Source organism: Triplophysa dalaica, chromosome 13, assembly GCF_015846415.1.
Source record: "Triplophysa dalaica isolate WHDGS20190420 chromosome 13, ASM1584641v1, whole genome shotgun sequence".
In the NCBI taxonomy this organism is placed as follows: Eukaryota; Metazoa; Chordata; class Actinopteri; order Cypriniformes; family Nemacheilidae; genus Triplophysa; species Triplophysa dalaica.
Window position 1 is genome coordinate 127,199 of NC_079554.1, and position 16,547 is coordinate 143,745.

The following is a 16,547-nucleotide window of genomic DNA, read 5'->3' on the forward strand; positions in this document are numbered from 1 at the left end:
TTAATCATGTGAAGGGAAGGTTACATACCGGACTGTCCACCATGTTGGGTTTGCTGTTCCGCAGACTCTTGACGGCATGAAAAACATCCACCACATTCTGACGCTTGATCATTTCACACACGATACTGACGGCACAGAACATCCCGCTGCGGCCTCCTCCATTCCTGGACACACGTGAAGAGAGACACGTGAAGAGAGACACGTAAAAAGGGAGACACGTAAAGAGAGACACGTAAAGAGAGCAGGCACGGGTGCAGACGGTGCTTGAACACCTGCCCTATTGGCCCTTTTTTCAGTTTTGTAACGTTCTGACACCTTTAGTAGTTTTGCGCACTTCCAGGATACATACCGCTCAGCGAACCGGTGCGCTTGTATAATTATTTTTGTTATTAGTAATGTTATAAGTATTAGCAGTAGTTTTTTAAAGGAACAATGAGACGTGAGCATGCATGGCTGTTGTTTGTATTGCTGTGTGTAGTAAAGTGAACTGAAGTAATGTCAGCTGCAGATCATCTTACTTCTACAGACATAAATGTAGCCATTGGTGCATTTTCACGCTGTGAATGTTGCTGTTTGGGGTAGAAAAGTTTCCCGGCATTGATGTGTCTGGTCTTTTTACATTATTTTACTAAAACTATTAATACTCTGAACTATGAGTATTACAGTATTTATTTAAGCAAAATCAACCACAGCACTGGTAAAACAGACTTATTCGGATTTTCTCATCCTCTGAATTATACTTATCAATACTGTTCTTTATCCTTATTATTTAAAAACAACTAAATTCCAAACAGTGTTATAACAGAATTATACATGAATATAACACATGTTTTACAATAGTAACAACATCAACTGTAGCAGCAACACACAGGTGAAGGGACACAGGTGAAAAGACTAAGATGAAGATACACAGATGAAGAGACACTGGCGAGGAAGCACAGGCAAAGAGACACAGGTCAGGAGACACAGGTGAAGAGACACAGGTGAAGAGACACAGGTGAGGAGACACAGGTGAAGAGACACAGGTGAAGAGACACAGGCGAAGAGACACAGGTGAAGAGACACAGGTGAGGAGACACAGGTGAGGAGACACAGGTGAAGACACACAGGTGAGGAGATACAGGTGAAGAGAAACAGGCGAAGAGACACAGGTTAAGACACACAGGTGAGGAGATACAGATGAAGAGGCGCAGGTGAAGAGACACAGGTGAAGAGACACAGGTGAGGAGACACAGGCGAAGAGACACAGGTGAGGAGACACAGGCGAAGAGACACAGGTGAAGAGACACAGGTGAAGAGACACAGGTGAAGAGACACAGGTGAAGAGACACAGGTGAGGAGACACAGGTGAAGACACACAGGTGAGGAGATACAGGTGAAGAGAAACAGGCGAAGAGACACAGGTTAAGACACACAGGTGAGGAGATACAGATGAAGAGACACTGGCGAGGAAGCACAGGCAAAGAGACACAGGTCAGGAGACACAGGTGAAGAGACACAGGCAAAGAGACACAGGTCAGGAGACACAGGTGAAGAGACACAGGCGAAGAGACACAGGTGAGGAGACACAGGTGAGGAGACACAGGTGAGGAGACACAGGCGAAGAGGCGCAGGTGAAGAGACACAGGTGAAGACACACAACTGAAGACACACAGGTGAAGAGACACAGGTGAATAGACACAGGTGAGGAGACACAGGTGAAGAGAGATGTGCTGTTGAGTTCTCATGACTGTGTATTGGTGTGACAGATGTGATGCGAGTTATGAATAACACATGGAGACTCACAGGCAGTGTATGATGGTCCTTCCATCTCCTTCCTCGCATTCCTCCTGCCATTTATCCACCTGCAGAATCAGTTTAAGGAACGAGCGCTTGGAGGCGGGGACTTCCCTATGGCCCGCCCACCCCAGGTACTGGAACTGACGAACCATCAGATAACCTTCCTGTGGCTAAGAACAAAAAAAAACATCTAAGCATTCTGCTATATGACGTGAGGCACAAAATTACCCCATTTACCCACAAAGAATCTGAATTCATAAGAAATCTAAAGAAACAAACCCTGGTCAAATTACAGATCCTGAAAAGACGACTGATGACATCACAGTCCATCGAACAGGATATACAATCCACCTGTACAGGACCGTATCTCAACATTCCCTCCTCAGGCCAGTACTGAGGACAACCCTGAACACACCAGAGACACATTAACACCCGAACACACCAGTCACAAATAAACACCTGAACACACCAGTCACACATTAACACCCGAACACAACTGAACACACCAGTCACACATTAACACCCGAACACAACTGAACACACCTGTCACACATAAACACCCGAACACACCAGTCACACATAAACACCTGAACACACCAGTCACACATTAACACCTGAACACTCCAGTCACACATAAACACCAGAACACACCAGTCACACATTAACACCTGAACACACCAGTCACACATTAACACCTGAACACACCAGTCACACATTAACACCTGAACACTCCAGTCACACATAAACACCAGAACACACCAGTCACACATTAACACCTGAACACACCAGTCACACATTAACACCTGAACACACCAGTCACACATTAACACCTGAACACACCAGTCACACATAAACACCTGAACACACCAGTCACACATAAACACCAGAACACACCAGTCACACATTAACACCTGAACACACCAGTCACACATTAACACCTGAACACACCAGTCACACATAAACACCAGAACACACCAGTCACACATTAACACCTGAACACACCAGTCACACATTAACACCTGAACACACCAGTCACACATTAACACCTGAACACACCAGTCAAACATAAACACCTGAACACACCAGTCACACATTAACACCTGAACACACCAGTCACACATTAACACCTGAACACACCAGTCACACATAAACACCTGAACACACCAGTCACACATTAACACCTGAACACACCAGTCACACATTAACACCTGAACACACCAGTCACACATTAACACCAACACACCAGTCTGAACACACCAGTCACACATAAACACCTGAACACACCAGTCACACATAAACACCTGAACACACCAGTCACACATAAACACCTGAACACACCAGTCACACATAAACACCTGAACACACCAGTCACACATTAACACCTGAACACACCAGTCACACATTAACACCTGAACACACCAGTCACAAATAAACACCTGAACACACCAGTCACACATTAACACCCGAACACAACTGAACACACCAGTCACACATTAACACCCGAACACAACTGAACACACCTGTCACACATAAACACCCGAACACACCAGTCACACATAAACACCTGAACACACCAGTCACACATTAACACCTGAACACTCCAGTCACACATAAACACCAGAACACACCAGTCACACATTAACACCTGAACACACCAGTCACACATTAACACCTGAACACACCAGTCACACATTAACACCTGAACACTCCAGTCACACATAAACACCAGAACACACCAGTCACACATTAACACCTGAACACACCAGTCACACATTAACACCTGAACACACCAGTCACACATAAACACCTGAACACACCAGTCACACATAAACACCAGAACACACCAGTCACACATTAACACCTGAACACACCAGTCACACATTAACACCTGAACACACCAGTCACACATAAACACCAGAACACACCAGTCACACATTAACACCTGAACACACCAGTCACACATTAACACCTGAACACACCAGTCACACATTAACACCTGAACACACCAGTCACACATAAACACCAGAACACACCAGTCACACATTAACACCCGAACACACCAGTCACACATTAACACCCGAACACACCAGTCACACATTAACACATTAACACCTGAACACACCAGTCACACATTAACACCAGAACACACCAGTCACACATTAACACCTGAACACACCAGTCACACATTAACACCCGAACACACCAGTCACACATTAACACCTGAACACACCAGTCACACATTAACACCTGAACACTCCAGTCACACATTAACACCTGAACACACCAGTCACACATAAACACCAGAACACACCAGTCACACATTAACACCTGAACACATCATTCACACATTAACACCTGAACACTCCAGTCACACATAAACACCAGAACACACCAGTCACACATAAACACCTGAACACACCAGTCACACATTAACACCTGAACACACCAGTCACACATAAACACCTGAACACACTAGTCACACATTAACACCCGAACACAACTGAACACACCTGTCACACATAAACACCCGAACACACCAGTCACACATAAACACCTGAACACACCAGTCACACATTAACACCTGAACACACCAGTCACACATAAACACCTGAACACACCAGTCACACATAAACACCTGAACACACCAGTCACACATAAACACCTGAACACACCAGTCACACATTAACACCTGAACACACCAGTCACACATTAACACCTGAACACACCAGTCACACATAAACACAGTCTGAACACACCAGTCACACATAAACACCTGAACACACCAGTCACACATTAACACCTGAACACACCAGTCACACATAAACACCAGAACACACCAGTCACACATTAACACCTGAACACACCAGTCACACATTAACACCTAACACACCAGTCACACATTAACACCTGAACACACCAGTCACACATTAACACCTGAACACACCAGTCACACATTAACACCTGAACACACCAGTCACACATTAACACCTGAACACACCAGTCACACATTAACACCTGAACACACCAGTCACACATTAACACCTGAACACACCAGTCACACATTAACACCTGAACACCCAGTCACACATTAACGCCTGAACACACCAGTCACACATTAACACCTGAACACACCAGTCAAACATAAACACCTGAACACACCAGTCACACATTAACACCTGAACACACCAGTCACACATTAACACCTGAACACACCAGTCACACATTAACACCTGAACACACCAGTCACACATAACACCTGAACACACCAGTCACACATTAACACCTGAACACACCAGTCACACATTAACACCTGAACACACCAGTCACACATTAACACCTGAACACACCAGTCACACATTAACACCTGAACACACCAGTCACACATTAACACCTGAACACACCAGTCACACATTAACACCTGAACACACCAGTCACACATTAACACCTGAACACACCAGTCACACATAAACACCTGAACCACCAGTCACATTACACTGAACCAGTCATTAACACCTGAACACACCAGTCACACATTAACACCTGAACACACCAGTCACACATTAACACCTGAACACACCAGTCACACATTACACCTGAACACACCAGTCACACATTAACACCTGAACACACCAGTCACACATTAACACCTGAACACACCAGTCACACATTAACACCTGAACACACCAGTCACACATTAACACCTGAACACACCAGTCACACATTAACACCTGAACACACCAGTCACACATTAACACCTGAACACACCAGTCACACATTAACACCTGAACACACCAGTCACACATTAACACCTGAACACACCAGTCACACATTAACACCTGAACACACCAGTCACACATTAACACCTGAACACACCAGTCACACATTAACACCTGAACACACCAGTCACACATTAACACCTGACACACCAGTCACACATTAACACCTGAACACACCAGTCACACATTAACACCTGAACACACCAGTCACACATTAACACCTGAACACACCAGTCACACATTAACACCTGAACACACCAGTCACACATTAACACCTGAACACACCAGTCACACATTAACACCTGAACACACCAGTCACACATTAACACCTGAACACACCAGTCACACATAAACACCTGAACACACCAGTCACACATAAACACCTGAACACACCAGTCACACATAAACACCAACACACCAGTCTGAACACACCAGTCACACATAAACACCTGAACACACCAGTCACACATTAACACCTGAACACACCAGTCACACATAAACACCAACACACCAGTCTGAACACACCAGTCACACATTAACACCTGAACACACCAGTCACACATTAACACCTGAACACACCAGTCACACATAAACACCTGAACACACCAGTCACACATTAACACTGAACACACCAGTCACACATTAACACCTGAACACACAGTCACACATTAACACCTGAACACACCAGTCACACATTAACACCTGAACACACCAGTCACACATTAACACCTGAACACACCAGTCACACATTAACACCTGAACACACCAGTCACACATTAACACCTGAACACACCAGTCACACATAAACACCAGAACACACCAGTCACACATTAACACCTGAACACACCAGTCACACATAAACACCTGAACACACCAGTCACACATAAACACCTGAACACACCAGTCACACATTAACACCTGAACACACCAGTCACACATTAACACCTGAACACCAGTCACACATTAACAGCTGAACACACCAGTCACACATTAACACCTGAACACACCAGTCACACATTAACACCTGAACACACCAGTCACACATTTACACCTGAACACCAGTCACACATTAACACCTGAACACACCAGTCACACATAAACACCTGAACACACCAGTCACACATAAACACCTGAACACACCAGTCACACATAAACACCTGAACACACCAGTCACACATTAACACCTGAACACACCAGTCACACATTAACACCTGAACACACCAGTCACACATTAACACCAACACACCAGTCTGAACACACCAGTCACACATAAACACCTGAACACACCAGTCACACATAAACACCTGAACACACCAGTCACACATAAACACCAACACACCAGTCTGAACACACCAGTCACACATAAACACCTGAACACACCAGTCACACATTAACAGCTGAACACACCAGTCACACATAAACACCAGAACACACCAGTCACACATTAACACCTGAACACACCAGTCACACATTAACACCAACACACCAGTCACACATTAACACCTGAACACACCCTGAACACACCAGTCACACATTAACACCTGAACACACCAGTCACACATTTACACCTGAACACCAGTCACACATTAACGCCTGAACACACCAGTCACACATTAACACCTGAACACACCAGTCAAACATAAACACCTGAACACACCAGTCACACATTAACACCTGAACACACCAGTCACACATTAACACCTGAACACACCAGTCACACATAAACACCTGAACACACCAGTCACACATTAACACCTGAACACACCAGTCACACATTAACACCTGAACACACCAGTCACACATTAACACCTGAACACACCAGTCACACATTAACACCTGAACACACCAGTCAAACATAAACACCTGAACACACCAGTCACACATTAACACCTGAACACACCAGTCACACATTAACACCTGAACACACCAGTCACACATAAACACCTGAACACACCAGTCACACATTAACACCTGAACACACCAGTCACACATTAACACCTGAACACACCAGTCACACATTAACACATTAACACCTGAACACACCAGTCATACATTAACACCCGAACACACCAGTCACACATTAACACCGAACACACCAGTCACACATTTACACCTGAACACCAGTCACACATTAACGCCTGAACACACCAGTCACACATTAACACCTGAACACACCAGTCAAACATAAACACCTGAACACACCAGTCACACATTAACACCTGAACACACCAGTCACACATTAACACCTGAACACACCAGTCACACATTAACACCTGAACACACCAGTCACACATTAACACCTGAACACACCAGTCACACATTTACACCTGAACACCAGTCACACATTAACGCCTGAACACACCAGTCACACATTAACACCTGAACACACCAGTCAAACATAAACACCTGAACACACCAGTCACACATTAACACCTGAACACACCAGTCACACATTAACACCTGAACACACCAGTCACACATAAACACCTGAACACACCAGTCACACATTAACACCTGAACACACCAGTCACACATTAACACCTGAACACACCAGTCACACATTAACACCTGAACACACCAGTCACACATTAACACCTGAACACACCAGTCACACATTAACAGCTGAACACACCAGTCACACATTAACACCTGAACACACCAGTCACACATTAACACCTGAACACACCAGTCACACATAAACACCTGAACACACCAGTCACACATTAACACCTGAACACACCAGTCACACATTAACACCTGAACACACCAGTCACACATTAACACCTGAACACACCAGTCACACATTAACACCTGAACACACCAGTCACACATTAACACCTGAACACACCAGTCACACATTAACACCTGAACACACCAGTCACACATTAACACCTGAACACACCAGTCACACATAACACCAACACCAGTCTGAACACACCAGTCACACATAAACACCTGAACACACCAGTCACACATAAACACCTGAACACACCAGTCACACATAAACACCAACACACCAGTCTGAACACACCAGTCACACATAAACACCTGAACACACCAGTCACACATTAACAGCTGAACACACCAGTCACACATAAACACCAGAACACACCAGTCACACATTAACACCTGAACACACCAGTCACACATTAACACCAACACACCAGTCACACCTTAACACCTGAACACACCAGTCACACATTAACACCTGAACACACCAGTCACACATTAACACCTGAACACACCAGTCACACATTAACACCTGAACACACCAGTCACACATTAACACCTGAACACACCAGTCACACATTAACACCTGAACACACCAGTCACACATTACACCTGAACACCAGTCACACATTAACGCCTGAACACACCAGTCACACATTAACACCTGAACACACCAGTCAAACATAAACACCTGAACACACCAGTCACACATTAACACCTGAACACACCAGTCACACATTAACACCTGAACACACCAGTCACACATTAACACCTGAACACACCAGTCACACATAAACACCTGAACACACCAGTCACACATAAACACCGAACACACCAGTCACACATAAACACCTGAATACACCAGTCACACATTAACACCTGAACACACCAGTCACACATAAACACCTGAACACACCAGTCACACATTAACACCTGAACACACCAGTCACACATTAACAGCTGAACACACCAGTCACACATTAACACCTGACACACCAGTCAAACATAAACACCTGAACACACCAGTCACACATTAACACCTGAACACACCAGTCACACATAAACACCTGAACACACCAGTCAAACATAAACACCTGAACACACCAGTCACACATTAACACCTGAACACACCAGTCACACATTAACACCTGAACACACCAGTCACACATAAACACCTGAACACACCAGTCACACATTAACACCTGAACACACCAGTCACACATTAACACCTGAACACACCAGTCACACATAAACACCTGAACACACCAGTCACACATAAACACCCGAACACAACTGAACACACCAGTCACACATAAACACCTGAACACACCAGTCACACATTAACAGCTAAACACACCAGTCACACATAAACACCTGAACACACCAGTCACACATTAACACCTGAACACACCAGTCACACATTAACAGCTGAACACACCAGTCACACATTAACACCTGAACACACCAGTCACACATTAACACCTGAACACACCAGTCACACATTAACACCTGAACACACCAGTCACACATTAACACCTGAACACACCAGTCACACATTAACACCTGAACACACCAGTCACACATTAACACCTGAACACACCAGTCACACATTAACACCTGAACACACCAGTCACACATTAACACCTGAACACACCAGTCACACATTAACACCTGACCACCAGTCACACATTAACACCTGAACACACCAGTCACACATAACACACCAGCTGAACACACCAGTCACACATAAACACCTGAACACACCAGTCACACATAAACACCTAACACACCAGCACACATTAACACCTGAACACACCAGTCACACATAAACACCTGAACACACCAGTCACACATTAACAGCTGAACACACCAGTCACACATAAACACCTGAACACACCAGTCACACATTAACACCTGAACACACCAGTCACACATAAACACCAACACACCAGTCACACATTAACACCTGAACACACCAGTCACACATTAACACCTGAACACACCAGTCACACATTAACACCTGAACACACAGTCACACATAACACTTGAACACACCAGTCACACATTAACACCTGAACACCCCAGTCACACATAAACACCTGAACACACCAGTCACACATTAACACCTGAACACACCAGTCACACATTAACACCTGAACACACCAGTCACACATTAACACCTGAACACACCAGTCACACATTAACACCTGAACACACCAGTCACACATTATCACCTGAACACCAGTCACACATTAACGCCTGAACACACCAGTCACACATTAACACCTGAACACACCAGTCAAACATAAACACCTGAACACACCATCACACATTAACACCTGAACACACCAGTCACACATTAACACCTGAACACACCAGTCACACATTAACACCTGAACACACCAGTCACACATAAACACCTGAACACACCAGTCACACATAAACACCTGAACACACCAGTCACACATTAAACACCTGAACACACCAGTCACACATTAACACCTGAACACACCAGTCACACATTAACACCTGAACACACCAGTCACACATTAACACCTGAACACACCAGTCACACATTAACACCTGAACACACCAGTCACACATTAACAGCCTGAACACACCAGTCACACATTAACACCTGACACACCAGTCAAACATAAACACCTGAACACACCAGTCACACATTAACACCTGAACACACCAGTCACACATTAACACCTGAACACACCAGTCACACATTAACACCTGAACACACCAGTCACACATTAACACCTGAACACACCAGTCACACATTAACACCTGAACACACCAGTCACACATAAACACCTGAACACACCAGTCACACATTAACACCTGAACACACCAGTCACACATTAACACCTGAACACACCAGTCACACATAAACACCTGAACACACCAGTCACACATAAACACCTGAACACACCAGCACACATTAACACACCAGTCACACATAAACACCTGAACACACCAGTCACACATTAACAGCTGAACACACCAGTCACACATAAACACCTGAACACACCAGTCACACATTAACACCTGAACACACCAGTCACACATTAACAGCTGAACACACCAGTCACACATTAACACCTGAACACACCAGTCACACATTAACACCTGAACACACCAGTCACACATTAACACCTGAACACACCAGTCACACATTAACACCTGAACACACCAGTCACACATTAACACCTGAAACACACCAGTCACACATTAACACCTGAACACACCAGTCACACATTAACACCTGAACACACCAGTCACACATTAACACCTGAACACACCAGTCACACATAAACACCTGAACACACCAGTCACACATTAACACCTGAACACACCAGTCACACATTAACACCAACACACCAGTCTGAACACACCAGTCACACATAAACACCTGAACACACCAGTCACACATAAACACTTGAACACACCAGTCACACATAAACACCAACACACCAGTCTGAACACACCAGTCACACATAAACACCTGAACACACCAGTCACACATTAACAGCTGAACACACCAGTCACACATAAACACCAGAACACACCAGTCACACATTAACACCTGAACACACCAGTCACACATAAACACCTGAACACACCAGTCACACATAAACACCTGAACACACCAGTCACACATTAACACCTGAACACACCAGTCACACATTTACACCTGAACACCAGTCACACATTAACAGCTGAACACACCAGTCACACATTAACACCTGAACACACCAGTCACACATTAACACCTGAACACACCAGTCACACATTTACACCTGAACACCAGTCACACATTAACGCCTGAACACACCAGTCACACATTAACACCTGAACACACCAGTCAAACATAAACACCTGAACACACCAGTCACACATTAACACCTGAACACACCAGTCACACATTAACACCTGAACACACCAGTCACACATTAACACCTGAACACACCAGTCACACATAAACACCTGAACACACCAGTCACACATAAACACCCGAACACACCAGTCACACATAAACACCTGAATACACCAGTCACACATTAACACCTGAACACACCAGTCACACATAAACACCTGAACACACCAGTCACACATTAACACCTGAACACACCAGTCACACATTAACAGCTGAACACACCAGTCACACATTAACACCTGACACACCAGTCAAACATAAACACCTGAACACACCAGTCACACATTAACACCTGAACACACCAGTCACACATAAACACCTGAACACACCAGTCAAACATAAACACCTGAACACACCAGTCACACATTAACACCTGAACACACCAGTCACACATTAACACCTGAACACACCAGTCACACATAAACACCTGAACACACCAGTCACACATTAACACCTGAACACACCAGTCACACATTAACACCTGAACACACCAGTCACACATAAACACCTGAACACACCAGTCACACATAAACACCCGAACACAACTGAACACACCAGTCACACATAAACACCTGAACACACCAGTCACACATTAACAGCTAAACACACCAGTCACACATAAACACCAGAACACACCAGTCACACATAAACACCTGAACACACCAGTCACACATAAACACCTGAACACACCAGTCACACATTAACACCTGAACACACCAGTCACACATTAACACCTGAACACACCAGTCACACATAAACACCAACACACCAGTCTGAACACACCAGTCACACATAAACACCTGAACACACCAGTCACACATAAACACCTGAACAAACCAGTCACACATAAACACCAACACACCAGTCTGAACACACCAGTCACACATAAACACCTGAACACACCAGTCACACATAAACACCTGAACACACCAGTCACACATTAACAGCTGAACACACCAGTCACACATAAACACCAGAACACACCAGTCACACATTAACACCTGAACACACCAGTCACACATTTAAACCTGAACACCAGTCACACATTAACACCTGAACACACCAGTCACACATTAACACCTGAACACACCAGTCACACATTAACACCTGAACACACCAGTCACACATAAACACCAGAACACACCAGTCACACATTAACACCTGAACACACCAGTCACACATAAACACCTGAACACACCAGTCACACATAAACACCAGAACACACCAGTCACACATTAACACCTGAACACACCAGTCACACATTTACACCTGAACACCAGTCACACATGAAGACCTGAACACACCAGTCACACATAAACACAGTAACCCACTGGTTAACAGGAACATACACTTACAAAATTGAACAGATCGTAAAAAGCCGAAATAAACCGTCTCCATGCAGAAGTAAATCAAAGGCTTGTGAGTATGTCTCACCTGAGTCAGGTCGATCTCGTTCAGCATGACGAGGGAAGTGCAGCCGTAGTCATACACCAGTCTCCAGAAGTCTTTGACAGTGTTGGGTAACGGATGTTGGGTCACAATGAAGGCGGCGGGCTGCCTGTAGCTCTGCACAACACACAACATCACGTTCTTCACAACACACTGTTCCATCAAAAAGTTAACAAAACCAAAAAAAAAAAACTCTCAGGATGATCGGCGTGTGTTTGACCATGCAAAGACCACAGCCACCAAGAACGAGAACTGTATGTGTAATGTAGCTATGTGAAAGAATGCATTCAGTTGTGTTGGCATGCTTGAGCAGACCCAGTATAGAGAAGAGCTGATACCACTGAAGCCACAAGACAAATCCAGTCTAACAGAGGTAGAACTGAATCAGAAATTACCTGGTATTCTTCTGACGGCTTGGTTAAAAAAAGTCCAAGAGTTTGTGAAGTGAAAAAGAAAAGCGATTTAAAATGACCCTCAAAAATCACAACTGCTGCGACGGCAATACTGATTCTTTCTCTTATATCCCACATCATCTCCCAGAGTCATCAAGTGTAATTCAAACGATATGATCAAAAGGAGAAACAGCCCATTCAGTACATTACAAACTCAAGACCTCTGGGAGATGAATGAATGAGAAGCTACACTACACATTCTCCACTGCACTGACCTATTGAAAACTCTGTCCTCGTTTACTCACCAACACCGTTCCAAACACGTCTGGCCCTGTCTTCCTGTGCCTTTGCCAAGGTCGCGGTGGCTGCTCTCGCTTCCTTCAGGGAGCAGGGTGTGAGTATGCTCTACTGGCTTATCTTGGCTCACTTGCGAGATGAGATCTGTTGTGTACGCACAGGGACCTTGTGCTCTGGCACCCCAACCGATTGGGTCTACAGGTCAACTGGGACAAGAGCAAGCTCTCCGCTGCGCAGAACACCTCTTATCTCGGTATGGAACTAGACTCTGTTACCATGACAGCGTGAGAGCTCCTTCCTGCTAGTGCGCCCAGTCAATGCTAGCTGTCTGACACTGACATTTTCAGGGGCTCCTGGGGCATATGGCATCCGTGACGGCAGTCGTGCCGCTCGACTTGATGCATATGAGACCGCTTCAACATTGGCTTCAGAGTCGAGTTCCCTGGAAAGCTTAGCACACCGGCACGTTAGTGCTCCACTAGTAGTCCCGTCTGATGTTTCCTCATTCCCCTGTCATCGAACCTGTGACCTCCCCTCGTTGGACTCCACCGTTTCTGTGTTTACCCCTGGTTGGGGCTCCGCACTACTACTCACTTGAGATCTCCCCACTGGTGAGACCGTGCAGGTATTCCACGTATGATCTCCCTACACCAGATGTGGGCTCCGTAGCGTTCCCCCCTCAGGCTAGGGGGTAGCGCTTCCCAGTGTTCCTTACGGTGTCAGGCGGCTATCTCGCTCCTAGAGTAGCAAAGGCCACCGCCTGTACTGTAGTTAGTAAGAGCCTCTTGTCGTGATTTACACAATTGATGCTTTACTACACCACTGGAAGGTTAAGCGATTCGCGGCTACGCACACTTGTCACTCGCCAAGGCCAGTCAGTGTTGCTTGGCTGGAACCCAATTCTGTCGGTTCGACACAACGTTGAGAGGCCGACAAGAAAGGGAAAGTTTGGTTGCGTACGTAACCTCACTTCCCTGATGGAGGGAACGAGACGTTGTGTCCTTCTAACCACAACGCTTCGCTGGCCGCTGCAATGACTGAGAATGCCTCTCAGGTTCCTCAGCCCAAAAAGGTAAATGAATGAGACGCCATCTTCCTTTTATACCCATATGGACGGTAAGGAGACTGGCTTGCCATGTTATTTGCCAACTTCATTGGCCTTTTAAAAGTACAATCAGAGATGATAGGTTCTCCTATCGCTCCCCATTCTGTCGGTTCGACACAACGTCTCGTTTCCCTCCATTAGGGAACTGAGGTTACATACGTGACCGAGATGTTTCTCACACAAAACAAAATGACGTAAGAAAACATCAGGCTACTTGCAAATAAAATATCAACAAACAAAGCCGTATGATGAGCATCTCTGTGTTTGGAATAACGTGAAGTTGAGAAATAAGAACAGAATTTTCATTTTTGAGAGACATGGTTAAGTATATATGAGAAAATCTACAGTTTAAATAGCAACAGATTCACAGTTACACTTACCTCGCCCTTTCCACTAAAAATAATAATAACAACACTAGAAATACTTTGCACTTGTTTTTGTGAAGCCAAAGGAAAGAAATTTAGCACCACATGCAGCCATTCAGAAGAATTCATGAATTCTGTATATCATGATGAAGTTAAAGTGTCCATCTCTAACATTTGTCCGTGAAAGGACTGGACAGCTGGATTTGTCTCTAGCTTTCTGTAGCTCTGTTCCAACAGCCAATGAGATGTAGACAGACTGCATCTGGAGCAGTGACTGTGCTTCACACCAAACCAATGACTCTACAAACACAACAAAACTGTGTGCAGTGCATTGACCTGACAATTCCTCTTCAATTTGGTCAACATCTGCCATTTATGAGCAAGCCTGTGGCAATGCATTCTGGGATCGTTGTTACCGATCTCTTGGTTGTGGAACAGATCGCGTGTCGCACAGAGAGACAGAGAGTTTATAAATCAACTCACATCCATCAGAGCCGCGTTGATGTAGTTGCTGCTCTCTCCGTCGATGGTGATGAGGAACGGCAGGCAGCGATCGGGGGGAAGGTTGTCCATGAAGCGGTTCTTGTCGTGATTGCGAGGAAGAAGAGCGATGCTGCAGTCTTCAGGTTGAGGCTGTGGGGTCACAGAGTTCAGCGTCTGCGCAGGAAACATGTTGTTAAAGAACTGAGACGTCAGGAGGAGAAT

At 45.1% G+C, this 16,547-nt stretch overlaps 1 protein-coding gene across 10 annotated transcripts in view; it reads right to left on the bottom strand.

The window, feature by feature from the left end:
* The window catches only part of ptprk (protein tyrosine phosphatase receptor type K), a 174,408-nt gene that overhangs the window by 1,383 nt on the left and 156,478 nt on the right, over nt 1-16,547 (bottom strand). For all 10 annotated transcript variants that reach the window (XM_056765384.1, XM_056765392.1, XM_056765389.1 and 7 more), the window contains 5 exons: nt 16,326-16,499; nt 13,669-13,800; nt 2,059-2,184; nt 1,786-1,949; nt 29-164 (listed from right to left, as the gene is read on the bottom strand). In XM_056765384.1, the coding sequence (XP_056621362.1) occupies nt 29-164; nt 1,786-1,949; nt 2,059-2,184; nt 13,669-13,800; nt 16,326-16,499 (732 nt within the window). The remainder of the gene's footprint in view (nt 1-28; nt 165-1,785; nt 1,950-2,058; nt 2,185-13,668; nt 13,801-16,325; nt 16,500-16,547) is intronic.